This window comes from Panthera onca, chromosome B4 (assembly GCF_046562875.1).
Source record: "Panthera onca isolate mPanOnc1 chromosome B4, mPanOnc1 haplotype 2, whole genome shotgun sequence".
NCBI lineage: Eukaryota > Metazoa > Chordata > Mammalia > Carnivora > Felidae > Panthera > Panthera onca.
The window spans coordinates 16,411,064-16,437,223 of NC_138345.1; the positions used below are offsets into that span (position 1 = coordinate 16,411,064).

Genomic DNA, 26,160 nt, shown 5'->3' on the forward strand with positions numbered 1-26,160 from the left:
ACAGAAAGCCCAGAAAGAGACACAACTAATTTCACATAGATGATCCAGGGAGAGAAGGGATGATTGAAGACAACGCTGGTGTTATCTGTGCGCACTGGCGTGGGTGAGAGAAGAACTCTCTCAGAGTTGAAATGGTTTCTGAGTCAGTGAGAGAAAGACAAATACCGTGTGATTGAACTTGTATATGGAACTTAAGAAACAAAACAAAAGAGCAAAGGGGAAAAAAGAGAGAGAGAAACCAAAGAAAGAGAGTCTTGACCATGGAGAACACAATGATGATGGTTACCCGAGGGGAGGCGGGTGGGGGATGGGTGAAACAGGTGATGGGATTAAGGAAGGCACTTGTGAGGAAAATTGGGTGAGGTATTCTGGAATTAAAATGAAAACTTTACAAAGAGGTTGAAATGGTTTCAATTGGCTTTTTTTTTTTTTTTTTTTTTTTTTTTTTAGGGGAATCTGTGGGTTGTATTATCTTGACTCATCCGAGTTTTACTGGATTTTTGGCTTTCTGGAAGCCAAGGGACTGAACACAGGTTACTGTTTCACTGCCTTCCCCAGCTGCCTAGAGGAAAGGGGTAATGCTGGCGGGAGGGACAGCAGCTGCGGCAGGAAATGCTTTCCTAATCAGCCAGAGCTATTATTGTGTCCCTCAGGAGAGCCAACAAGCCTGAAGAGATTCAGAGGCTCAGTTCACCTCAGATACTTGTTTGAATCTTATCCAAGCCTCCGGAATTTTAGTCAGCAAATTTTAACTGAAACCTGGATAAGAATGACTTCTCCAATGAAATTTGGAGTATTTCCTGCTTTTCTTTAAGTCAAAAATATCATGGATTGGGGGGAAAGAGTCTGAAGGGGAGTTCATGAAATAAACAGCATTTTGTTTTCTGGAGGGAAGATATTCATGACATTCAGGATTTACTGGGATGTATTGGGGGAAGAATCTGGAAAACAATGGTGTGAGTGAAGGACTGTGATCTATTTGGGGCAACAGGTCACTAAAAACTAAACAAAACAAAACAAAAATACCCACAAATAGTTACACTCTTAAGGCTTATTCTATGTGAGGATTGTGAGCAGTAAATATAATTTTTTTTTTAAAAAAACAGTCTAAGTAGGGGCGCCTGGGTGGCTCAGTCGGTTGAGCGGCCAACTTCAGCTCAGGTCATGATCTCACGGTTTGTGGGTTCGAGCCCCGCGTCAGGCTCTCTGCTGGTGGCTCAGAGCCTGGAACCTGCCTCCAAGTCTGTGTCTCGCTCGCTCTCTCTGCCCCTAACCCACTTGCATTCTGTCTCTGTCTCTCTCAAAAGTAAATAAACATTCAAAACAAAACAAAACCATCCAAGTCATTTTTATGATGCTCAGATCCAATTAGCTGTCATTTATGGATCGGCTCCTGTGTGCCAGACGCTGGGCTTTGTTTCTAAACCTCACGCCTACCTCCTAAATGAATATTATTGTCTCCGCTTTATAGATGAAATAACAGACTAGGGGGGAGAAGGTTGAAACTTGCCCAGTGCCTCCTGTTCAGAAAATAGTTGCATTGGAACCAGGTACTGTCTTTCCATTTCACTCTGCCCGGGTCCTTCTCACAAAGTGAGCAAGGATCTGGTGGTCCCCGAAGCACTACAGAGAACCCTAATTTAGGTGTGAACAGCTCCCTGTTTCAGTGAACTTAACCTAAACTAACAGTCTGATTTCCCTTTGCCTGCAGGGTTTACCGCTCTGCCCGGTGGCACCTTCTTACATCACCCACACATGTTGCATTATATCCTCACTTCCGTCTCTACCCCCAAAATGCTGGGACGCTATGTAATCCTCAGTGCCCGCCGAACCAGAGTTCTAACCACATATGTGCAGGGTTAAGATTTACAGAACCGAAATAAGATGTAGGAACTGAAAGCTGGCTCATTACCCTGATTGTTTTGGGGGCTGGCTGGAAAAAGTACTGGACCATGATACAGAAAAGATGAAAACAAAGTGTAACACCGGACACGAACACATCATCTATTATACCTAAGCGCAGAAGCAGGCGTATAACCGTTTCAGACTAGTGTGCAGAAAAATCAAGAATTGAAACGTTCAGCGTGCGGAAGTGATCCTCTGTGTAGTATCATTAGCAAAGCCTTGGTCTCTCTATGAAATTACAAAAGCACATTCGAGAAAGAAATCTGTGGATGACGACCATCTTCTTTAAGTGACCTACTTAACACAAAATTTGAATTTTGTTTCTGAACACACTTCTTGCCCATCCTGATTCAATAAGGAGTAATAACAGTAGTCAGACAGCTTACAGTTATTGGGCACTTGTTACATGTTAGGCCCTGGTTTGAGAGGTATTTATTAATTTTGCTCTTGAAAATAAGCCTACCAGTACCTAGAGCATGTGCGGGACGTCAGAGGATAGATAATTCCCTGAAGAAGCTATCACCTTTTCTCAGTATGCCAAACACAGCAATGTCAGATGAAAATCTACTTTAATTTTTCCTATAGGCAGTGAATTCTTTACAGTTTTGAAAAGTTACATATGCTTATATTCTTAACTAATAAATTGTTTACAATGCCAGGGGATTTGACTTCGGGAAATAGCTGTCTTTAACATTTGTGAAATGCTACCTTTGGCATCATTTCCTCTAGCATACGCCTCTGTAGGTACAGACAGAATTATTATTCAAGTCACTGCAATTTTAAGTGATGTATGAAAAAAGCCATTCAGGGTTCAATAGTGTTTCATGGAGTGATCATTAACATATAATGTAGTATCCAACCCTAGAAGGACATTTCTAAGGCACAGTCTGGTGGACGAGTATTTCCTCTTGACACATTATAAGTTACCTGTTGTGTAAATGAGGTAGGACACTATTTTTTAGTTGGTTTCTTTAACTTACCCTAAAGTGATCTAAGCAATCATATGGTACTCAAAATAGTTTTAATAACTGTATTTTTACTATACACAAAACATAATTACTAAACTAAAAGGAGGCCATTGATAAGATGACTAATTATAAAATTGATTTAATATGAGTAAATTTTTATCGCTTTATTATTATGTTTTAAGTGAAAGCAGTCATATTTGGTGCCACTCATCCCAGAGATTTAAGACTAAAGAAATATAAAGACTTCCCCTTTTGATAATGTCATCTTCTTGGTATAGTTTACAGTAAACATTTCTAGTTTTTGGTAAGATCTCAACTTTGGGGAACCAAAAGTTGAGTCTTCGCAGGTGACGAGAGTGAGTTCTGGCATGGGCTGTTGTTTGGGAGGGAAGGACACGTATCAGAAATATCTGTCTAGGTCATTATTGTGTATTTAAAGGTGTCCTAACATTTAGAGTTATCTAGAAAGGGTAATATATCTAGAAGGGGTAGTAACTCACAGGTAAGTTTAATTTAAACAGGAATTGAATCCACTGGAGAAACCACACTGAACCCTAGGTTCCAATCCTGATCCACTAATCCTCCCCGCGTGTCTTAATCTCTCCGTCTCTACGTTCTTCCTCTGTAAAATGAAGGAATTGGGCTAGATACCTCCCAAGGTACATAAAGTACCAGCATACAAGAGCTGTGCTAACTCAAACTTTGTTTTCAGAACGCTTGATATAAATGAGTGAATCTGCATTAATCTTCACTGATTTTTACATTCCAGAGTTTAATTTCATCCCACTGTTATTTTCTTATTTATTTAAAGAAATCACCCAATAGGGTTTACTTTTCAATAAGTAACTCCAGTATTGAATTCAGTTCGGTTTGTTAAGCCTCAGTCCACCTAATCACAACCTAATCGATGTCCTCAAGTGGGTATTTTCACCTCCCTTTGCAAGTACCTCTCCGCCAGATGCTAAGTCAACTGAGTGCAATGTTCAGGTCACATGACCTCTAAGACAGCCATTTGCACTCTCATGGAAGTAGGTGTAATAAATGTGAGATATGATTATTTGCCACTGAGTCGTTGTAACTTCCATTCACTTGAATTGGTCACACGAATGTGTGCCTATATTAAGCTAATGAAAAATTGGGGAAAATGGTAGCAACTGTCAGAGAGCTCAGCTGGTTACATCAGAACTAGAGAGTCTGGGCTTTGGTGTCATGAGACACTATCATGGTTTGTGAGGATTAAATGAACAAGTACAGCGCTCTAAATAGAGTAAGTGGTAATTCTCACCATTGACAAAAATACCCACCTGAGTTTGGTATTTTATTAAAGACAAAGGACAGTTTTGTGTTTGATGAACTCTTCAATGAATTAAAAGGAATATAGACAGAACAGAGAACTGTGGTTTTTAAAAACGTTCGGGTAGTAACAGATGAGAGTATTTGACCCTGGAGGGCTGAGGTCCTTGTGGCTTGTTTTTTTAATCCCAGATCAGGCCTGGCACAGAGTTCGAAGCAATGTAATTATGATTTATGAAGTGCCTAAACAAAGCGTTGTTCCTGTTAGCCAAAGATTTTGTGCTTAGAATTTAAGCAAAATCTGAATGAAAAGAAAAAGTGAGTTTTAAAAATGTCATGAAATAAAATTCTTAGAATATGTCCTGGAATGTAAGACTGGGTAATAATTTATGAGACTGGTAAATTGAAATGTTTATTAAACATTTTTATGGTAGAGGGGAGCCTGGGTGGCTCAGTTGGTTGAGCGTTCGACTTCCAGCTCAGGTCGAGATCTCATGGTCCGTGAGTTCAAGCTTGCGCCTGGCTCTGTGCTGACAGTTCAGAGCCTGGAGCCTGAATTGGATTCCATGTCTCCTTCTCTCTCTGCCCCTCCCCTGCTCACACTGTCTCTCTCTTTCTCTAAAAACTAAATAAACATTAAAAAAACATTTCTATGGTAGAAAACTCTGAATTTTATCCAAAATAAACCTTGTGCTCTAAAATGAAGTAAAAATGTTAATGTTTGATGCTAGAGAAATGAAAAGCACGTTCATACTGGCGTATAGGCGTATTCAAGACGGTGGGTTGAAGCCTGGTCAGATCTGGGCTAGAAGTTCGGCAGGAATCTTAATAGATCTTACTAAGAATCTTACACTCTCACCTCCATTTCTGTATCTGCCAATGGAGACAGTAGTTGTGCTTACCTCAGGTTGTTAGGAGAATCAAAGGAGAAATGTTAGGCATGGTTTTTTATTACTTCCTTCAAATACATTTTGAGTCAGCTGCTTAATTGTGCATTTGATTTCATTGTCTTTTCCAAATGTCAGTCTGGTTTTTGTTTTTGCTTTTATTCTATAGGATTAACCAGTTCCTTGACTTCCGGACTCTGGATTGGACTTAACAGCCTGAGTTTCAACAGTGGCTGGCAGTGGAGTGGTGGGAGTCCATTCCGGTATTTGAACTGGTTACCAGGTAGAGTTCAGCTTGCCTGTGGATAAACTCATCTAAATTCAATTTATCTGGATACCATGGAGATCTTCTTCATCTCACATATAGAGCTCAAAGAAAGGAATTGCGAGACTTTACCAAATTTAGACCATGTCTCATGTTGCTTTGAAATCTGCCAACGTGATTTGTGGATACTAAAACCTTAAGGTTATACCTGCTTCCCAGGATAGGGATTTGTCTGAGAGGATAATCACACAAATCAATACAGGATTCTGTGAAAGTATATATTTTCTGAGTATACTTGATTTGCTAGGTATTATATTCAAAATCAAATTTTTGAATTTTACAGTGTTCCAATTGAAAGTGCATATGTATAAAATGTATACTTATGAGATATATATACTATGTAATGCTATATAGTGTATTGAAAGATTTTATATGCATTTATATTTATACACACAAAAAGTATGAAATTAAGCAAATATAAATTATTTGGGGCTGGACAATTTCTCACTGTGAGCCTTGAGATATTTGCAATATATCTGTCATTGTCATAATGATCTTAAGGTCTACATTAACATCATTTTCTCCTGTTGTTAATCTAATAGAGTTGGATTAAAACAATATTTCAGCCACAGATGATGATATTCTACACTAGCACAATAATTTATTAGCACTTTTGTTGGCAATTTGTAGTTTAATTGTTAAACACACACACACGTGCGCGCGCGCACACACACACACACACACACACACACAAACACACTTGGGTGATGATCAAGCCTTTAACAGCGTTCTAATTTTTTGGAGGACAGAAAATGCTCAGAACTAACCAACTAATCATTGGTTTAAATTGATTTGCTTTTAACTCTGACATTCCATTTCCAGTGCGTTCCTTCCATGCATAGTTACGGGACTGTCGCTAGAGTCATCTCTATTTGCCTCTACAACATGGGAAATCAACATTGTAAGGCAATATCAGATGTCAGTTTTGTGGGTGAGGATTAAAGTCCAATTAAATGGGAGAATGGCAGTTGGGCTCAATCAGATCAATCAATAATGATCTTTTTTTTTTTTTTCAGGAAATAGAGTTTACTCTTTGTTGCTTAGTTATTGTATGTCGGGCAAGTCTCTTTATTTACCTTACAGTTTTGGAGTGATGACTGTAATATTTAATTTGCATTGCACTTGCATTCCCAGAGTTCAGTGAGAGAAGAGGGGGTATAACTTCAGTGAAAGTGAGCGATGAAACTGGAATATTAATGATAAAGGAAAAGAAATTAAACCAAATTCCTGGGAAGTAGTAGGCACAAGATCAAATCACCTTCTGAAATAATAGGAGAGTTTCTTCCAACTAAAATTAGAAACCTTGTGGAATATCAGCAATGGTCATTGCATAAAATTTTGATCAAGCAACACATAACCATGGTAGCCATTTACAGACAATTAATTGCTGTGTTAAAGTCCTTATCACTAACAGTGGTTCGCTTTGTGTGCTATTTCACTACTTCTAAAAATTTCTGACAAAAGCTTTACGGAGCAGGTGATGTGATTCTCATTTTGCAGGAAGGGAAAGTGAGGTCCAGGTCTGGGTTATATACATGTGGCAGGTCACAAAGCAGAGTCATTAATAAATTGTGGCTCATCACCTTGGCTTCAGGTGTGAGACAGAACTAGTTTTCAGAGTACTGGTTTTAAAATCCTACATGAACGAGCAAAAATGCATGAGAGATGTGGGTATCATTGCCTGTATCCGTTGCCTTCCCGACGTTGACTTTATCTGGTTCTTTTATCAGTTTTCAGTAAGATAGGGGATGAGGGGTTAGCAGTTAAAACTCTTCGGTAGACTGGGTTGAAAATCTTGAGAAACAATCTTAGTTTCGCGTTTACTTGATTGGCATTTCCTGTGTCATATTGCTTCCCAAGCTTTCCTCCTCTTGTCTTTCTCCTCTTCACTGTCGTCCTCTCTGTCTCCTCTCCCTAGTTGGGGAAATTTTTCCCGTGTTCAGAAATTCTCTAGTTTGCTCTTCACAGTTAGCCTTACTTAGCTGTTTGGTAGGTGTCCACCTTTTTTAAATATGGCTGCTTTAGAGCATCACGTCTCTTGTATTTTGTTCAGTACCTCTCTGTTATACATAACCAAACCCAGTGTGAAGGCTGTTCAGGATTATAAGCCCTAGCTTTTCTTGTTGAAATTCTGGTGGGGGGGGGGGGAGTTATTTCAGAGAAGCAAGCGTGTATAATCAACATTTTAGACATCGAAATGGTCCAACAACAAGTAAAGAAATAGACACGCAACATGTCTTTTGCTCTGCAGTCAGTCAGTAAAAGCTTTCTTGGTGAATTTGCGGCAGATAACAGAATGGAGATCCATTAAATCCCAAGGATGAAGACGTGAGGTTTTGGGGGGCTATTTACTTGTATTACCTATGATAATCCCACTGTGATTTTTTCCTTTTCCCCAAAGGAAGTCCATCAACAGAACCTGGAAAAAGCTGTGTGTCATTAAATCCTGGGAAAAATGCTAAATGGGAAAATCTGGAATGTGTTCAGAAGCTAGGCTATATTTGCAAAAAAGGCAACACAACTTTGAATTCTTTTGTGATTCCCTCTGGTGAGTGATCCATTTGATCTGAAGTGTATAAAATATTATCACTGAAAGAAGAAAATCATAGCTTACATAACTGCGTGAAATGAGAGGTTTTGTTGATAATTTATGGAGTAAATATAATGATGTTCCTACAGAATTTCTTTTTGTTGGTTACTGGTGATGGGCAGTAACATTTCCGGAGTGTGCTGTGGTGTTCGGGCATGCACAAAGCCTTTGAAAGAACAGCAATCAGAATTCTGTCCTCACAGCAGCCCTGTGAGGTAGGCATGATTATTCACACATTCTAGATGAGGAAAAGGATATTAAGAGGATATATAAAACTTGCACATGTGACAAAACTGGAATCCAAGAGAGGAAATAAATATCTGAAAGGGATGTTTTTATTATATTCTCACTGTTTAAGGCTCCATATAGGCTCTAATGCTGTAAGTTTAGCATCTCAAATGGAAGTCTTCACAGAAATGGGATAAAACATCCCAAAAGTACTAACTTACTTTTACATTTAGGATAGAATCTGGGAAAAGAATCCAATTATGCTCTCTCTTATACTTTTATAGAAGAATTAAATTACTAAGGCATTTTTGCCTTGACGAAAAGCAAACAATCTACACTTTTTTCACTATAAGCTGTTTTTGCAGGGACACTTAATGCTCTAAAGGGCTGTATGGCTGGATGTATGGCTGGATGGATTCTTCTGGAGAAACTGGACAGTGTGGCATTCTTGACTTTTCTCCTGGACTTGTAAAATCAATTTCATTGCCTGGCTGTAAAGTCAAAAGGCACAAAATGATAGAAAATAATAGTATTTTCCTTCCACCTCTTACCTCTAACACCCATTTCTCCTCCCTGGTAAAGAGCTGTTTCTGGGTGTTTATCCTCACCTGGTTACTCAATAAATATATAAAAAATATGCTGATAATTATTTTTTTCTGTTTTATGCAAATGGAAGCATACTGTACATATATTCTCGACTTTTTTTCACTTAAAAATTTTGGACATCTTTCCATATGATACATAAATAGCCTCTTTGTTTCTATGGCTGCACCATAGCCATTGCAGAGAGAGACCATGTAGACTTTTTCACCAGTCACCTATTAATGGACCTTCAATTTACTTCCAACTTTTTATTATTACAAACAATCTTAGACTGACTTTTTGCACGTGCCATTTCGTGCATGTGATCATTCCTCACAGTGGCGTTGCTGGATCAGAGAGTGGGTGTGTTTGCAATTTTAATAGATACAGATATGGTCAAGATCTCCAGATAAGGGTCATGGTTCTTGGGTTTGATATTTACAGAGGCACCATTTTGACTGCAGGCATTGTCCAGGAGACCTCAGTCGCCTTTGTACTTCATATCCTCTCTTCCTCCCATAGGAGAAATAGTATGATTCTTTCTTCTTGGAAAAGCTCATACAGTTCTTCAGAAGATTTGGAATTGCCACTTTGGGGAAGAGGAGAATAGTTGTTTTATAGCTTCCCTGGTACAGGAAGCAGAATTCTGGAATTTAGCCTTGTTCTTAACTCCCCCGTTGTAGGTTCCTCATCTGTAAGGGGAAATATTAATACCTGTTCTTTCTGTGAAAATTCATTCATACTGTCAAGACTTCAGTAAGTTATTCTTATCTCTCTACAATACCTGCCTTGTTTCACCTGCTAACGTTCACTTTGACATTGGTTTTTTGTTTTTTTTTTTTTAACGTTTATTTATTTTTGAGACAGAGAGAGACAGAGCATGAACAGGGGAGGGGCAGAGAGAGAGGGAGACACAGAATCTGAAACGGGCTCCAGGCTCTGAGCCGTCAGCACAGAGCCCGATGCGGGGCTCGAACTCACAGACCGTGAGATCGTGACCTGAGCCGAAGTCGGGCGCTTAACCGACTGAGCCACCCAGGCGCCCCTTGACATTGGTTTTTGAATTTCTCTGTATTTCCTGGGTTAATCGTTCTGTCTTATCTATAAATTCAAATAAACCAGAGCTTGGAAAAGCATATGAGAGTGAAAATGACACAGTACAGGGGCGCCTGGGTGGCTCAGTCGGTTGAGCGTCTGACTTCGGCTCAGGTCACGATCTCGCAGTCCGTGAGTTCGAGCCCTGCATCGGGCTCTGGGCTGATGGCTCAGAGCCTGGAGCCTGCTTCCGATTCTGTGTCTCCCTCTCTCTCTGCCCCTCCCCCATTCATGCTCTGTCTCTGTCTCAAAAATAAATAAACATTAAAAAAAAAATTTAAAAAGAAAAGAAAATGACACAGTACCCATGATTGGTGACCCTCTTGGGCAAGAGTTCTACCTTGTACCTTGTTGGTCCTTCCAATGCTACCCTGTTTGTTCACAAATCCTGGGTCTCTAAACCTGAACTGCCCCATTCGGTAGCCACTTAACCACAAGTGGCCATTGAGAGCATGAAGCCTGGCTAGTTTGAATTGAGATGTGCCCTAAGTGTAAAATACATACTGCATTTCCAAGACTTAGCATGTGAAAACATAAAATATCTCATTATTTATTTTTTATCGATCACGTGTTGACATGAAAATATTTTGCGTTAAATAAAATATATTATTAACATTAAATTTACCCATTTCTATTTGCTTTTATTTAACGTGGCTACTAGCAAATCTAAAACTATGTATGTGGCTCTCATTTGTGGCTTACATTATATCTCTGTTGGACGGTGTTGCTCTACAGGAACGGGTGATCTTTTGTGGCTGTCCCATGGAACTCCTTTTCATTGGTTATCTTCATGTTTTAAGATATTTTTTAAGGTTATCCGTTCAGTTTTTGAGGTCCTCAGCATTGGTGCATTTTCAGCTTCCTAGGTAGCAAAATCAAAATATCCCACCAGAGGGCTCCAGAGTTATACTAAGTTCTTTCTTTCTTTCTTTCTTTCTTTCTTTCTTTCTTTCTTTTTCTTTCTTTCTTTCTTTCTTTTTTTTCTTCTCTTTCTTTCTTTCTTTCTTTCCTTCTTTCTTTCTTTCTTTCTCTTTCTTTCTTTCTTTCTTTCTTTCTTTCTTTCTCTTTCTTTCTTTCTTTCTTTCTCTTTCCCTTCCTTCCTTCCTTCCTTCCTTCCTTTCCTTTCCTTTCCTTTTCTTTTCTTTCTGTTTTTTTTTTTTTTGCAACGTGACAGTGTGCAATATCTCAATTGTACTGAGGGGCTAGAATTTTTAAGTATGTGCATTTTTTACTGTTACAGTGATGCAGTCATCGTGGGTGACCGTTTACTTAAATGACTACTGTAAACCGAATCCTGGACTCAAACAAAGATGTGGCAGACAGTCCCAGTCTTTAAGGAAAAATGGCTTTAAGGGATTCATGAAATGAATAACAAACATTCACTGTATTGAACATTTACTAAGGCAGCACATCTGAGAACATGTACTACCAAACACATATACTAATTAACGTTCATTTGGTAATACGGTCCCTCTGTAAGCAAGGTGCATTGCTAAACTGCAGTTTGAAATCGTTTCTGTAAACGGTAACGCGAAGCTGCCGTGTAGCACATATATCTTCCGCTCTTTTTCTTGACCAGCATTCATCACCGCTGCCATATGGCAGGCCCCTGCTGGTTCTAGGGCATACAAGGATGAATAATATGAGTCTCTGCCCCACGCATCTTTCCCTTCACTTTCCCCAGCTCATGACTATTACAGTACATTTTTTTGCAATGCGAAATCAAGATTTATGAAATTTGGCCGTAACTGTTAGTAGTAATAATTAGGATGTTGGCCACTATGACCTATTGACTTAAATAATAATTGTGTGGTATTTGCAGTTTATAGGAACGTTATCTCAGATGCTTTGTAGTTCAGAAGAACACAGTGAGGATGGGTAGTTTAATATTAGTATGGTTAATATGGTTATGTTATATATGGTTACTTTGGTTCATGTGATGTGACTTGCCCAAGGTCACACAACTTGTGGCAAACTCAGGTGTTGCCTGAAAGACTTCTGAATCGAATTCGCTGTGATCGCCACAGGATCACATGCCACCTTGTGGGAGCAAGCCAGAGGCAATGGGCTGGGGCAGAGGCACAGGTGGCCAGCTCATGCTGCTGTGGTTGGTCTCTGTGGCTCGTTGTTGGCCCTTCTGCCCCCACCCATTCTATTCCCCATTTTAACCCAGTTTTTGTGCTTGTTTTCTGAGTATTGCCCTTCTTCTGAGGAATGATTGGCTCCCTAGTGTCCACAAAATCAAAGTAAATTGAAATCTTTTAAGGAATGTATTGTATGTCAAATCTTTTGTGCCTCCAACATTTACATAACGTGCTTAGTACAGGTTTGCTGACGATAAAATGCGACGATCTGTTGCATCTTAGTGTGGCTTTGTAGGTATAATTTTTTTAAAAAAAGAGTTTTCACATGTAGCTTTATTTTATTTTATTATTATTTTTTAAATGTTTATTTTTGAGAGAGAGTGAGACAGTGTGAGTAGGGGAGAGTCAGAGAGAGGAGGAGACAGAGAATCTGAAGCAGGCTCTGAGCTGTCAGTGCAAAGCCTGGTGTGGGGCTCGATCCCACGAATCATGAGATCCTTGCCCCGAGGTCATACAATTAACCGACTGAGCCACTCAGGTACCTGTAGTTTTATTTTAAAATGAAAGATGGATTCGTATAGTTTTTAGTTGAAAAGCAAACCCAACCTGGTTTACCTTTTGTGAATATGTATGCCAAAGATGAAAAACAAATATTACCTTTAGTTGCTTATAACTATGAACTGTTTTTTTATATAGAATGATGGAAAATTTTGTTATAACGAGAACAACCTTCCCTCTTAAATGTTTTCCAAACTCTTTTTTCTCTAGAAAGTGATGTGCCCACTAACTGTCCAAGCCAGTGGTGGCCATATGCAGGCCACTGCTACAAGATTTACAGAGAGGAGAAGAAAATCCAAAGAGATGCCTTGACTGCATGTAGGAAGGAAGGTGGTGATCTAGCCAGTATCCACAGCATCGAGGAATTTGACTTTATCTTCTCCCAGCTGGGATATGGTGAGAACCTTTAAATCTGTAATATGTTTGGTTCCTCCTGCTCTTCTCCCGCTCTCCTCCCATCACTAGAAAATTTAATCATAAATGTTAAACTTAGTGATTTAAAATTAATAGTTAGATTATTTAATACAACAAATATTAATCATGCATGAAAGTAAAACATTGTTTAGAAATTTAAAGAGTTTGTATCACAAAAAGAGAATTTGACTTATTTTTCTTTTGATATGTAATCAATTAATAGGTAGTTTAAAAAATACTGTTTTTCCCTGTATAATCCGGATTCAGAGCAGCCTACCTCAAATTTGTCAATAATATTTATTGGAAGTATTTGTGTATATGTATTTTCTTTCTTTTTTAAAAGATCTTTCTCTCTCTTTTTTAAATGTTTATTTTATTTTGGAGAGAGAGAGAGAGAGAGAGAGAGAGAGACAGAGCATGAGTGGTAGGGGGGCAGAGAGAGAGGAGACACAGAATCAGAAGCAGGCTCCAAGCTCTGAGCTGTTGGCACAGAGCGTGACATGGGGCTTGAACTCAGGAACGGTGAGATCGTGACCTGAGCCGGAATCGGATGCGTTAACCGACTGAGCCACCCAGGCACCCCTGTATTTTCTTTCTTAGTGCCCATGTTTTCTCTCAGCAGAAACATCTCTAAATCTCATACTCTGGATTTTCCTTTCTTTTTTAAGTCTATGTATTTATTTTGAGGGAAAGAGAGAGCAAGCAGGGGAGAGGCAGAGCAAGAGAGGGGAGAGAGAAAGAACTCCAAGCAGGCTCCGCACCACAAGTGCGGAGCCCGATGCAGGGCTGGAACCCACCAACTGTGAGATCATGATCTGAGTTGAAATCAAGAGTCGAACTCTCAACCCACTGAGCCACCCAGGTGCCTTTATTTTCTTTGTTAACCTAGCTAGTGCTGTCACAGTGTTGAGCAGCAAAAAAACAAAACAAAACAACCAGGATATTTTATTGGGGTGGTTGGGTGTTGGCCTAAATCTTTTAAAGAAATTTATGCCTCCCTTGTTAGGGATGTAATTTAAAGATTATATAGAACATGTACTAAACAAAATATTGCAAAGCTTTCAAAAGCTGGTTCTGTCAACAAACAAACCAACAAACAAAACACTGGGGAGAAGGAGCTGGGAACACTCACCGTGAAGGGGCGGCGGGCGGGGAGGAACCTAACGATAACGGGCGTTCGGCGATACCTGCTGATTAAATGTTTATCATTTTCTGCTTCCACCCGTGGGACTTCTAAATAGCTGCAGCTGTCCATTTCCAGCCAGCAAAACAAGAGGAAATGGCTGGTGACGATGGTGAGGGCTGCTTCCTGACACGTAGAGCCTGAACGTTGATAGGAGTCCGTGGCGAGGGGAAAAGACCAAACAGTTGACAAATAGACAGGAATTGGTAAAGTCGTCCCAGAGAGAGACTGCAAAGACCCCAAAGCACTAGGACTCCTACACCGGTGCCAGATGGGATTCTTTCCCCTGCGCATATGTTCCTGTGCTGACTAGGCCCTGATGGTAGCCTGCTGCCGCCTGGACGCCATTTCTCGATTTTATATTTACTCCTTCTGGAGAAATCAGACTAGATGGTAATAATGGGATCAAGACTGATAGGTCTGAATAATATCACGACCTACAAGTCATGATACGTATAGCAGGTGATAAAGTGTTACAAATGAATCCGTGAAAAACAGCTTCGTTAAGAGGCCATAGGCCCAAAGAGCAAATTGTGCTCTACTTTCTATAACATGATGCAGTAATAGCAGAAGCTGATATGTTTATTGCTATAGTTATGTAGCAAAGCTGGTGGCAAAGGTTGCTTTTATTTATTTACTTATTTATTCGTTTCTTATTGAAGTATAATTGACATACTTTTTATCAGTTTCAGGTGTACAACCTTGATTGCACATGTGTGTTCATTGCATCATGATCACTGCACTAAACCTGGTTACCTACCTGCATTGACTCTGGTCACCGTGCTGTGCATTACACTTCCGTGATTTTTGAATTTCATAACTGGAAGTTTGAACCTCTTGGTGCCCTCACCCATCTCCCCCCAATCCCCTGCCTTTACTTCTGGCAACCACAAATCTATTCTCTGTATCTGAGCTTTGTTTTGTCCGTACGTTTGTTTTGTTTTTTATTTTAAAAAACAAGTCTTTTTAAAATGCTTATTTACTTTGGAGAGAAAGAGTGACAGAGCGCAAGAGGGGGAGGGGCAGAGAGAAGGAGACACAGAATCGGAAGCAGGTTCCAGGCCCTGAGCTGTCAGCACAGAGCACAATGTGGGGCTCGAACTCACTAGCCATGAGATCATGACCCGAGCCAAAGTCCGAAGCTCAACCAACTGAGCCGCCCTGGTGCCCCTCATTTGTTTTGCTTCTTAAATTTACATATACGTGAGAGCAAATGGTATTTGTGTCTGATTTATTTCACTTAGCATAATGCCCTCAAGGTCCATCCATGTTGTCTGTTGTCATAAATGGGAAGATTTTATTCTTTTTTTGAAACAAATTTTTGAATATTTATTTTATTTACTTTTGAGAGAGAGGAAGAGGGTGCAGAGAGAGATAGAGAATAAGAATTTCAAGTAGGCTCTGCCCTGTCAACGCAGAGCCCGAAGGAGAGCTCGATGTCATGAACTGTGAGATCATGACCTGAGCCGAAATCAAGAGTCAGATGTTTAACCGACTGAGCCACCCAGGTGCCCCTAGAAAGTTTTTATTCTTTTTTTATGGCTTTAATAGTATTTGAGTGTGTGTGCGTGTGTGTGTGTGTGTGTGTGTGTGTGTACATGCAATGGAACATATATATATATATATATATATATATATATATATATATATATATATATACCATATCTTCTTTATTCATCCATTGATAGACACCTAGGCATTTCTATATCGTGGCTATTGTAGATAGTGCTGCAATGAACATGGGGGTGCATATATCTTTTTGAGTTAGTGTTTGTGATTTTTTTTTTTTAAATACCCAGAAGTGAAACTGCTGTATCATCTGGTAGTCCTACTTTTAATTTGTTGAAGAACCTCCATACTGTTTTCCACAGTGGCTGCTACAATTTACTTTCCCACTAAGAGTGCATGAGGGTTCCCTTCTCCCCACATCCTCACAGACACTCGTTATTCTTGTCCTTGTGAGAATAGTCATTGTGATAGGTGTCAGGTAATATCTCATATGGCTTTAATTTGCATTTCCCTGATGGTTGGTGATTTTGAGTATCTTTTATTACTTGTCTGTTGGCCATCTATATGTATTTTTTGGAAAAATTTCTATTCAGATCCTCTGCCTATTTTAAAATCAGATTGTTTTTCTGTTATTGAACTGTATGAATTCTTTATATAGTTTATATATAAACCATTAATGAATATGTGATTTTCAAATGTCTTTTTCCATTCAGTATGGTTGCTTTTTCATTTTGTTGATAATTTCCTGTGCTGTGCAGAAGCTCTTTAGTTTGATGTCCCATTTGTTTATTTTTGCTTTTGTTGCCATTGCCTTTGGAGTCAGAGCCAAAAGAGTATTACCAAGAGCATTGTCAAAGAGCTTACTGCTAACATTTTCTTCTAGGAGTTTTATGGTTTCCAGACTTATATGTAAGTCTTTATTTTGAATTAATTTTTGTGTATGGTATAAGATAGTGGCCCTGTTTCATTCTTTTGTAAGTGGCTTCCAGTTTTCCTAACGACATTTACTGAAGAGACTGTCCTTTCTCCAATCCATGAGCATGGACTATCTTTTTATTTGTGTCTTCTTCAATTTCTCTCATTTGTGTCTTAGAATTTTCTTTTACCTTCTTGGTTAAATTATTCCCCGGTATTTTATTCTTTCTGATGCAATTGAAAATGAGGTTGTCTTCTTAATTTCTCTTTCTTATAGTTCATTGTTAGTGTATAAAAAGGCAACAGATTTTTTATTAAATTTATTTGTATCCTGCAACTTTATTCAATTTATTCGTTTTAACATTTTTTTCTTTTGGTGGAGTCTTTGGGGTTGTCTGTAAAATCATGTCATCACAAATCCTGATAGTTTTACTTATTCCTTTCTAATTTAGATGCCTTTTATTTTTTATTCTTACCTAATTGCTTTGGCTAGGACTTCCAATAGTATGTTGAATAAAAGTGGCAAAAGTGCCATCCTTGTCTTTTTCCTGTTCTTAAGGGAAAAACTTTTAGCTTTTCACATTCAGTATGTTAGCTGTGGGCTCACAATATATGCCTTTATTATGTTACTGTACATTCTGTCTATACCCAATTGGCTGAGAGATTTTATCATAAATGGATGTTGAATTTTGTCAACTGCTTTTTCTGCCTCCCTTGAGATGATGATATGATTTGTATTTTCATTTTGTTAGTGTAGTGCATCACATTAATTGATTCTCAGATATTGAACCATCCCTGCATCCCTGGAATAAATCCCAAAGGTCATGATCCTTTTAATGCATTGTTGAATTCTGTTTGCTACATTTTATTGAGGATTTTTTCATCTATGTTCATGAGGGATATTGGCCTATAATTTTGTGTGTGTGTGTGTGTGTGTGTGTGTGTGTGTGTGTGTGTTATCTTTGTCTGCTTTTGGTATTGAGGCAATATTACACTCATAAAATGAGTTTTGGAGCTTTCCTTCCTGTTCAATTTTTTGGAAAAGTTGAGAAAAATAGGCTTTAAGTTTTCTTTGAATGTTTGGTAGAATTCATTGGTGAAGTCATCTGACCCTAAACTTTTTTTTTTGGGGGGGGGGGAGTTGATTACTGATTACTTCTCCTTACTATTAATTGGTCTGTTCAGATTTTGTATTTCTTTATGATCAAGTCTTGGAAGATTGTATATATCTAGGAGTTTATCAAGTTCTTCTAGTTTGTCCAATTTGTGGGAATATAATTGCACATAGTAGTATCTTATGATACTTTGTATTTCTTTGCTATCAGTTGTAATTTCTTCTCTTTCATTTCCATTTTTATTTATTTGCACCTTCTCTCCTTTTATATGATTGAGTCTAGCTAAAGGTTTGTCAGTTTTGTTTATCTTTTCAAAGAACCAGCTATTAGTTTCATTGATCTTGTTTGTTATCTTTTTAGTCTCTCTTTCATTTATTTTTGTTTTGATCTTTTTAATTTCATTCTTTCTACTAACTTTGGGTTTTATTTGTTCTTTTTCTAGTTCCATTAGGTATAAAGTTAGATGTTTAGTTTTCTTTTTGTAGTTGATCTCTGGTTTCATACCATCTTCGTATATTTATTGACACTTATTTTGTGGTCTAGCATGTGGTCTTTCTTGAAGAGTGTTCCTTGTGTACTTAAAGAGAATGCATATTCTGCTGTTTTTGGATGGAATGTTGTATATGTGTAAATTACTTATCTCCATTTCTTTAAGTTTTTTTCTTGGGTTTTATCTTGTTTCTTTTTTCTTTTTTTAATTATTTGGAATATATTCCTCTGGTTTAAAAAAAATTTTTTTTAATTTATTTATTTTTGAGAGACAAAGTGAGACGGAGCATAAGTGGGGGATGGGGAGAGAAAGAAGGGGGACACAGAATCTGAAGCAGGTTCCAGGCTCCAAGCCGTCAGCACAGAGCCTGATGCAGGACTTGAACTCACGGACTGCGAGATCATGACCTGAGCCCCAAGGCGGATGCTCAACCGACTGAGCCACCCAGGCGCCCCCTCTGTTTCTTCATTTTGTTTGTCCCACTCTGAAACAGTAATCTCTCTCAGTCTTAAAGTGGTGGCCCTGTGTGGGCATCATCCTTACCATTTAACTTTGCTCTGCTCATTACTCGTTTCTTGAACTGTTCTTGCAATTGTTTCAGACTTATGGGGCCCAGACGTACAGTCCCTCCTGGCTACGGGAGCCCAAGATTCAACGGGCATCCTTTGTGCTGGCTGTGCATGGAAATGCTGTGAGGAAGCAGAATGGTACCTGCTGTTTCTGGGGCTGCAGTAGTGGCATGGGGCATGGGGCCCTTGCCCCTGCCTCTGGAAGGGCTGCAGCATCAGTGTGGTGGGGTGGGCAATAGTGGATCGGATTGATAGGGCAAAAATGGTGGCAACCAGTGCGGCTCAAGCAAGGTAGAGGAGGAAGGTAAAACGGTGCCTATCAACATCTTTCTCTGGAGAGAGTTCCAACAGGCTTTTGCCCCTCTGGCAGAAGTTTTAAGATTATCAAGTGAATCTCCTTTGCAAGTGGTCTAGGCTCTACTTTTTCCCCGGGCCCTGGGGTGAGTAAGTCCACATGTGACATCTTCATGAGTGGATTCTCTGTTCCCTACAGCCCTATGGTTCTCTTGGATTTAAGCCCCATTGGTTTTCAAAGCCAGACATTTGGGGGGATTATCTCTCCAGTACACATCCTGAGAGTGGGGGGTGCCTGGTGTGAGACACAAACCCATTACTCCCTGAGGAGAAGTTCCATATTTGTGAGACCCTCCTGATGGTGGGTGGCTACACCCTGGTGGAGTTTTTGGCAAGACGAGGTCTCTGTTTCTCCTACCCGTATTTCAGTTTTTGTTGTACTGTAGTTGTTCAGCTGGTTCTCAGGTTCCTTTCAGAGGGAATTGTTCCATATGTAGCTATAGATTTGTTGTCTGCATGGGAGGACGTTAGTTCAGGATCCTTCCGTGCTGCCATCTTGAACTGCCTCTGGCAAAGGTTGCTTTTCTTAAAATTTATTTTTTTTAATGTTTATTTATTTTTGAGACAGAGAGAGACAGAGCGTGAACGGGGGAGGGTCAGAGACAGAGAGGGAGACACAGACTCTGAAGCAGGCTCCATGTTCTGAGCTGTCAGCACAGAGCCCGACGCGGGGCTCAAACTCACAAACTGTGAGATCATGACCTAAGCCGAAGTCAGAAGCTCAACTGACTGAGCCACCCAGGCACCCCAGAGGTTGATTTTCAATTCAGAAGAGGAATTAATAAATTTTTACTAGGGAAACCTTCCCTTTTTTGTCATGGATAAGACTTCTTTATTTAAAACAGTGAAAATAATATGGATAAAGGTAAAGAAAAGTTGTAAAATTATTATTTCTGGATCAAAAGCCTAGAAAAATTTTTCTAGCTAGTTGAGATAATTATCTTTTTTTTGGATATTTTTTATACTGATTGTGGAAATAGAGTGGAGAAATTGGGACTTGCGCACCTAGGTTATGACTACATCAACTAAGACAGCTTCCCTAACAGACTCATAACAATTGGTTTAACGACTTTTTCCGCTTGTGTATTATATATTTTTATAGAGTGTAGGCTGTGTTTAGGAATTACAAAAGCTAGATTGGGGTGCACAATGTAGTAAGAAAAAATGTTATAGGGAACTCTTAACACTTTATTTTAACTGTGGGCCTTGGGAGTTTCGGGTTTTATTTTTATTTTATTTACTTATTGCGGGGGCGAGGGGAGAGTTTAGGTTTTTATTAGCTTTGAACCTAAATCCTGAAAGGGCATATGAGGTCATTTTGAAGCCTACATTTGCTGCCCAAAAGATCATGAGCTGCCAAATTAAGTGAAAGGAAAAGGGTTTCATCCTGGCACCGTCATTCATGCCTCAAGGTGCTGGAAACATCTGCTGGGGCTGGCAATGGGCCAATCAGTGACTTCTCCAAAAGCAAGTTGGGAGACAACGTTTAGGAAGAAGAGATTAAACCATTTAGGGAGATTCCTATTTAGTGTGGCATTTTTCTCATTTTCTACTACAACATCATCTTTATAGTCCTTTGGCAAGTAATTTTATTTTTGCCATTTAAAGGCCGAAAGTCAAGCATTCATGATGAAATTTCCAGTAGAACAAATTACATATTCATTAATTTTTTTAAATTTGCAAACGTATGTTTCTAGGCATGAAGACTTAGGCCTTACATTTTGTTCAATTTTAGTTATAATATTTTTGGAATTATAACTACAGATAAGGTCAATAATGTTCTTCATAGAACTTTAAAACAAAATGATGACATTTTGTATCTGTACCTGGTTATTTTTGTTTTAACGTTTATTTGTTACTTAGTTGAGTTTGTCTGGTATTTTATGGTGAACATGATTACAGATTCATTTATATTTATAGACCAATAAATAAGTCCTAAATGTCGGGAGAGACAGCTCAACTCCTTCATTTATATATTTTCTCACTCCTAGTACAGTTATTAAGCTTTAATATCTGGAATGTTCTTAATAATAACATAGTAAGTAAACTAGAAGTGGTTTTTAATAGTACTTTAAAACATTCATGAGATTTAATGATAGTCAAATAGAGCAATGTATAAGTAAGCTGTCATATTTCCAACACAATGAGTACAGTTTGTATGGAAAGTTATTTATAACAAAAGAGTAGCTTCACAAAACAGGGGGTAATGATGGACCAACCTCAGCCTCATTTTAGCAACTCCCAGGAGATACAAGTTACACTTGTACAATAAAAGAATACAGTTGCCTTCACAATGTAAAGAATACGTTGCTCAATGAAACTAATATTGACAACATAAAGTGTAGTTGACACGTCAGATTAACACTCAAGAGAATGGTCTTTTATCTGTTACAATCTTAAGGGAGTCGAACTTTTGTTAATAAAGCAGGGAGCCTTCCTTTCCCGATAACCTCCTGATTTTAGGAAAGAAAACATGTGTACATTGATTTCGTGTTTTTCTTCCTCTTTAGAGCCAGATGATGAGTTATGGATTGGCTTAAATGACATCAAGATCCAAATGTATTTTGAGTGGAGCGATGGCACCCCGGTAACATTTACTAAATGGCTGCGGGGGGAACCAAGCCATGAAAACAACAGGCAGGAAGATTGCGTTGTAATGAAAGGCAAGGTAAGGCAACTTTATTTGCTGATGACTAGCAAAAGCCACAGGGTATGTTCCATTCTGCCTCGCTTATTACATATTATTATTGTTTAGGTTGCTTCTAGTCTAGGTGATCTATCTGTGTTTCTATTGTTTGGCGAAGTCAAATTTTCAAGGGGAAGAGAAAAGCAGCAGATAGAAACATTTGGTGCAGGGGTGAAATTAACCAGTAACCAACATATTCGTCTTGTTCCTGTGCTGGGTTCTAAATGGCAATTCTTACAACTTGACTGATCACATTAGAGCTTTGGTTCAACTTTTGACTGGTTGCTCTGAGCAGATGCACTTAGATCTCTTCTGGGTTTCACCGTCTGCCCTCTGTACCTGGAGAGCTACGTTTGCTCTTTTAGGTTACGTGGAGATGTCAAATACGAAAAGATTGCTCCCACGGCCTAAATAGGAGTTTAGTGACAGAAGAATATCATCAGGTTATCTTTTATTAATGGATGACAAACACGGTGGTTAAGAGGCTGGGTCTGGATGCCTGGCTTATTTTCTCATTCATGAAAAGGGCATACTAATTGTACCCAGCTTAACAGTGAGTGTAAGGATTGAATGGGTTAATGTGTATAACAAGTACCGTGACTGCCCCAAACCAGTTGTTCAATAAGTATTAGCTGCTGTTTCATCATTGTGGTTGTTTTTGTTGTGATTGTTTTTTTTTTAATGTTTATTTACTTTTGAGAGAGAGAGAGAGAGAGACAGAGTCCGAGCAGGGGAGGGGCAGACAGAGAGGGAGACAGAGAATCCAAAGCAGGCTTCAGGCTGTGACCTGTCACATACAGCCCCATGCAGGGCTCAAATTCACGAACTATGAGATCGTGACCTGAGCCGCAGTCAGATGCTCAACCAACTGAACCACCCAGGTGCCCCTCATTGTGATTAATTGAAAGCTTAAGAAAAGAGCAGGTATAAACTATTGAAAGGGTAGGCAGAAGTGTGTCCTGGGAAGAGGAAACCAGAAAACATCCTTCTTATAAAGAACTGAAGGACAATATGGCTGAAAGCACGGAGTTAGAGTGGACGGACAGGTAGGAAAGCTGGCGAGTGTTGAGACTGAGAAAACATGCCTTAGCTGAGGAGTGGCTAAACCAACTTTTCAATGTATAGCTCTCACTCTGGCTAAAGATTGAGGACCAGATGGCAGTAGGTTGCAACTGAGTGAGAAATGAGGAACCAGAGGCAGACAATACAGAAGGAGTCTGTAGGAGACTGAAGGAGAGGAGAGGTCATTTTGATGTGCAGTCGTTGAGGAAGGGGGAGAAGGTAGAATCTGAAGCAGGCTGGAGGGCAGAGTCGTAGACCCGGGAGGACACTCCTCAGTACAAATTGGAAAAGGGAGGAGAGATGACTGGTTTCAAGGTGTGTTTTCAAGTTTGGTGTGTTGGGTGAGGGAGTTTTTCTGGAAGTCTTTCTCTGTACTTGGTTAACTTGAAAACAGCTGATGGGAGAGGCTGCATGTAGACCTTCTGTTGGTATAATCACTTAGGGGCTTACAAGCATTTTTAGTTTCTCTCTAGATCCTTCTACACAGTGGCATGGATAGCCATAGTATCAAAACATATTGGGGCCCCAATAGCTTTTCACGTCTTTGCAGCCGGAGTCAAATTTGCTGTTTACTTATAAAATGTCAATTCACCTTTCCTTTTCACAGATGCCATTTTTCTCTTAAGAACCTCGAATCTTCGTTTTCCTTTCCTGAGACACCATTACAAGAAAATGGCCTCAGAGTGAAACAGCTGATAATCATTCATTTTTTTTTCCCTTTGCTTTCCGTAGGACGGGTACTGGGCGGATAGGGCTTGTGAGCGGCCTCTTGACTACATCTGTAAGATGAAATCTCAAACCCAACCTTCAGGAACAGTAGAAGTAGAAAGAGGCTGCCGGAAAGTGAGTATAAAACATATGCAATCATTTCAGACCAGCAAATATTCTGTGATATCTTGGCTTTACTTTTGCCTGGGAATGTGTCGTATCATTGTCATAGGTAGTCAGATGTTCTAACTTTTTAAATGTTCAACTGTTTGTTAGTAGTATTTGGTATTTGTTCTCCCTGAAGTCTTCTTCAGGTGCCCTCTACAGTTAATATGGGTGCATGTGATTCAGAACGTCAGGGGAATTCTCCCACCCCAAATGGGGGAGCTAGAACAGAGAATAAAACCACACACCCGTGGAACCTCGTGAGGGTAATGAGAGTCAGATGGGTTAAGGTCCTGGAAAGAAGGGTCACTGAGGTATTATTGGTGGTCGATGATCCCATAGGTGGTAGGAACATTTCCAGAAGATAACCATGAATTTCAGATAGCCAACTCTCCTGTCATTTTTCTCCATTTATAATATTTTTGAGAAGGCTACGTCTGACGGGGATACTTCGCAGTAGATGGCTGCATTGGGAGGGGAGAGATCCGATGAGCTGGTAGTAGCCGTCAGCCATCAGTTAAAGTGGATAAAGCTTTGCCATCTTACTGCCCATCCCCCTCACCTGTATCGCACTTGGCATTCTACCTCCCTGTAACTCTTCTAGTTCTTTGAGGTTGAAGCAAATGGCCTCTGTGAAACAGTTTCTAAACACATAAAGAAACTACAGAAGACAGGGTGTTTGTTGGGTTCTCATTTTCCTGTTTAACTGCTGAATTGCTCATCTTCCTCTTTTCTTCCTTTCTCACTTCTCTTGGATAAAAATAAAGTAGAAACCAATTTTCTTTCCAAGCATGTCATGTTGTGATCAGATCGTCTTATAACAAACACCAGAAAGCTGAGAGTTCATGAAACACAATTCAGTACTGTCCAAATAAACTAGAAGGAAACATTGAGCAGGGGCACCTGGGTGGCTCAGTCAGTAAATCGTCTGATTTGGGCTCGGGTCACGATCTCATCATTGGTGAGTTCGAGCCCCGTGTTGGGCTCTGTGCTGACAGCTCAGAGCCTGGAACCGACATCAGATTCTGTGTCTTTCCTCTCTGGTCTCAAAAGTAAATAAACATTAACAAATTTAAGAAAAAAGAAACATTGAGCAGATACAGAAAATCAGAGACTGTTAGAGACATCAAGGATTTTTGTGATGATCAAAATCCTCCCTTTAATTTTTACATTCTGGAAATTCAGCCCAGAGAAGCTTGGACTTTCTTAGGGTACCGAAGCAAGGCTAGAACCCCAGCATCCTGACCCCAGGTCTCTACACTTAGACCACTGGTTTTTCTACCAATGCACTTATGTATCCTTTGCCTAATCATATGCATATGTGTTTATGTGTGTATTATTGTAATTTTCTAGAAATAATAGTCCTTAAATTTCATGACTTCTATACAATTAAAGTTTATATATGTATACATATATGTATGTATATATATGTATATATGTGTGTATATATATGTATGTATATATATGTATATATATATGTAACATATATATATAGTTTATGTATGTATATATGTATACATATACATAGCCCAGTCATTGTCATATCTACAACATGTGATAAAATCCAATTTAATCATTAGGGTAGTAATATGAAATATTAAAAAAAATATCCACAAGTGTTTGTTTGTTGAGTGTGGTTATTATGCCACCAATGACCTTAAAGGATAAATGCTATGCTCCTAATTAGAAGGGAAAACTAAAGCCCAGAGACGTTAAATAATTTGGCCAGTTTAAAAATACCTTCTGTAGGCATGACTTCTTCAGAGAGCTAGGAAGACTAGGAAAAAAAATCCACTCACCGGTAAAGAAAGATAACAAGACTTAAAAATTTTTTTTATTTCTTTTTTGGTCTGGGCCTGGGCATGCGATGACGTGATCTTTTGGAGAATTCAAAACCACAGGCCTGATTTCAGGTTCATTTTTCACTTTGTTGCTACCTTTGTGGGAAATCTAGTGCAAAGTGGTCCTGAGTCGCTGATATTCCTGGATGTTGGACAGAGGCAAATGTAAAGACTCTGTACCCAGAAGCTCCCTTTTCCAGGAATCTCTCAGATGAGTTTGAAACCCAAAATTATAAAATCTACTACTGGGTGCTTTAGATGGTGGAATTAATGGACATGACATTCCAGCGAATGTGTTTTTCTTTTGATGTGTATTTATTTATTTTGAGAGCGAGAGAGAGAGAGAGAGAGACAGACAGACAGGGGTGGGGGCAGGGGCAGAGAGAAGGAGAGAGAATCCCAAGCAGGCTCTGTGCTGACACGGGACTTCCTCCCATGAACCATGAGATCATAACCTGAGCCAAAATCAAGAGTCAGGCGCTTAACCGACTATGAATGTGTGTTTAAATATTTGCAGAAATAAAAGGTGAATTTAAAACTGTGGACCAACCAAATGAAGGTTTGTTATCTAGTGCTTTCATTGTGATTCACTTCCAAATATTTTTTATTTCCATTAAGATTTATTTTATCCTCG

At 39.2% G+C, this 26,160-nt stretch overlaps 1 protein-coding gene across 1 annotated transcript in view; it reads left to right on the plus strand.

Annotated features, from left to right (window-relative positions):
* MRC1 (mannose receptor C-type 1) overlaps positions 1-26,160 on the plus strand; it is a 98,587-nt gene that overhangs the window by 24,834 nt on the left and 47,593 nt on the right. Inside the window, exons 5-9 of the mRNA XM_060659235.3 lie at positions 5,223-5,336; positions 7,780-7,926; positions 12,726-12,911; positions 21,575-21,732; positions 23,545-23,655. Coding sequence (XP_060515218.2) covers positions 5,223-5,336; positions 7,780-7,926; positions 12,726-12,911; positions 21,575-21,732; positions 23,545-23,655 — 716 coding nt within the window. The remainder of the gene's footprint in view (positions 1-5,222; positions 5,337-7,779; positions 7,927-12,725; positions 12,912-21,574; positions 21,733-23,544; positions 23,656-26,160) is intronic.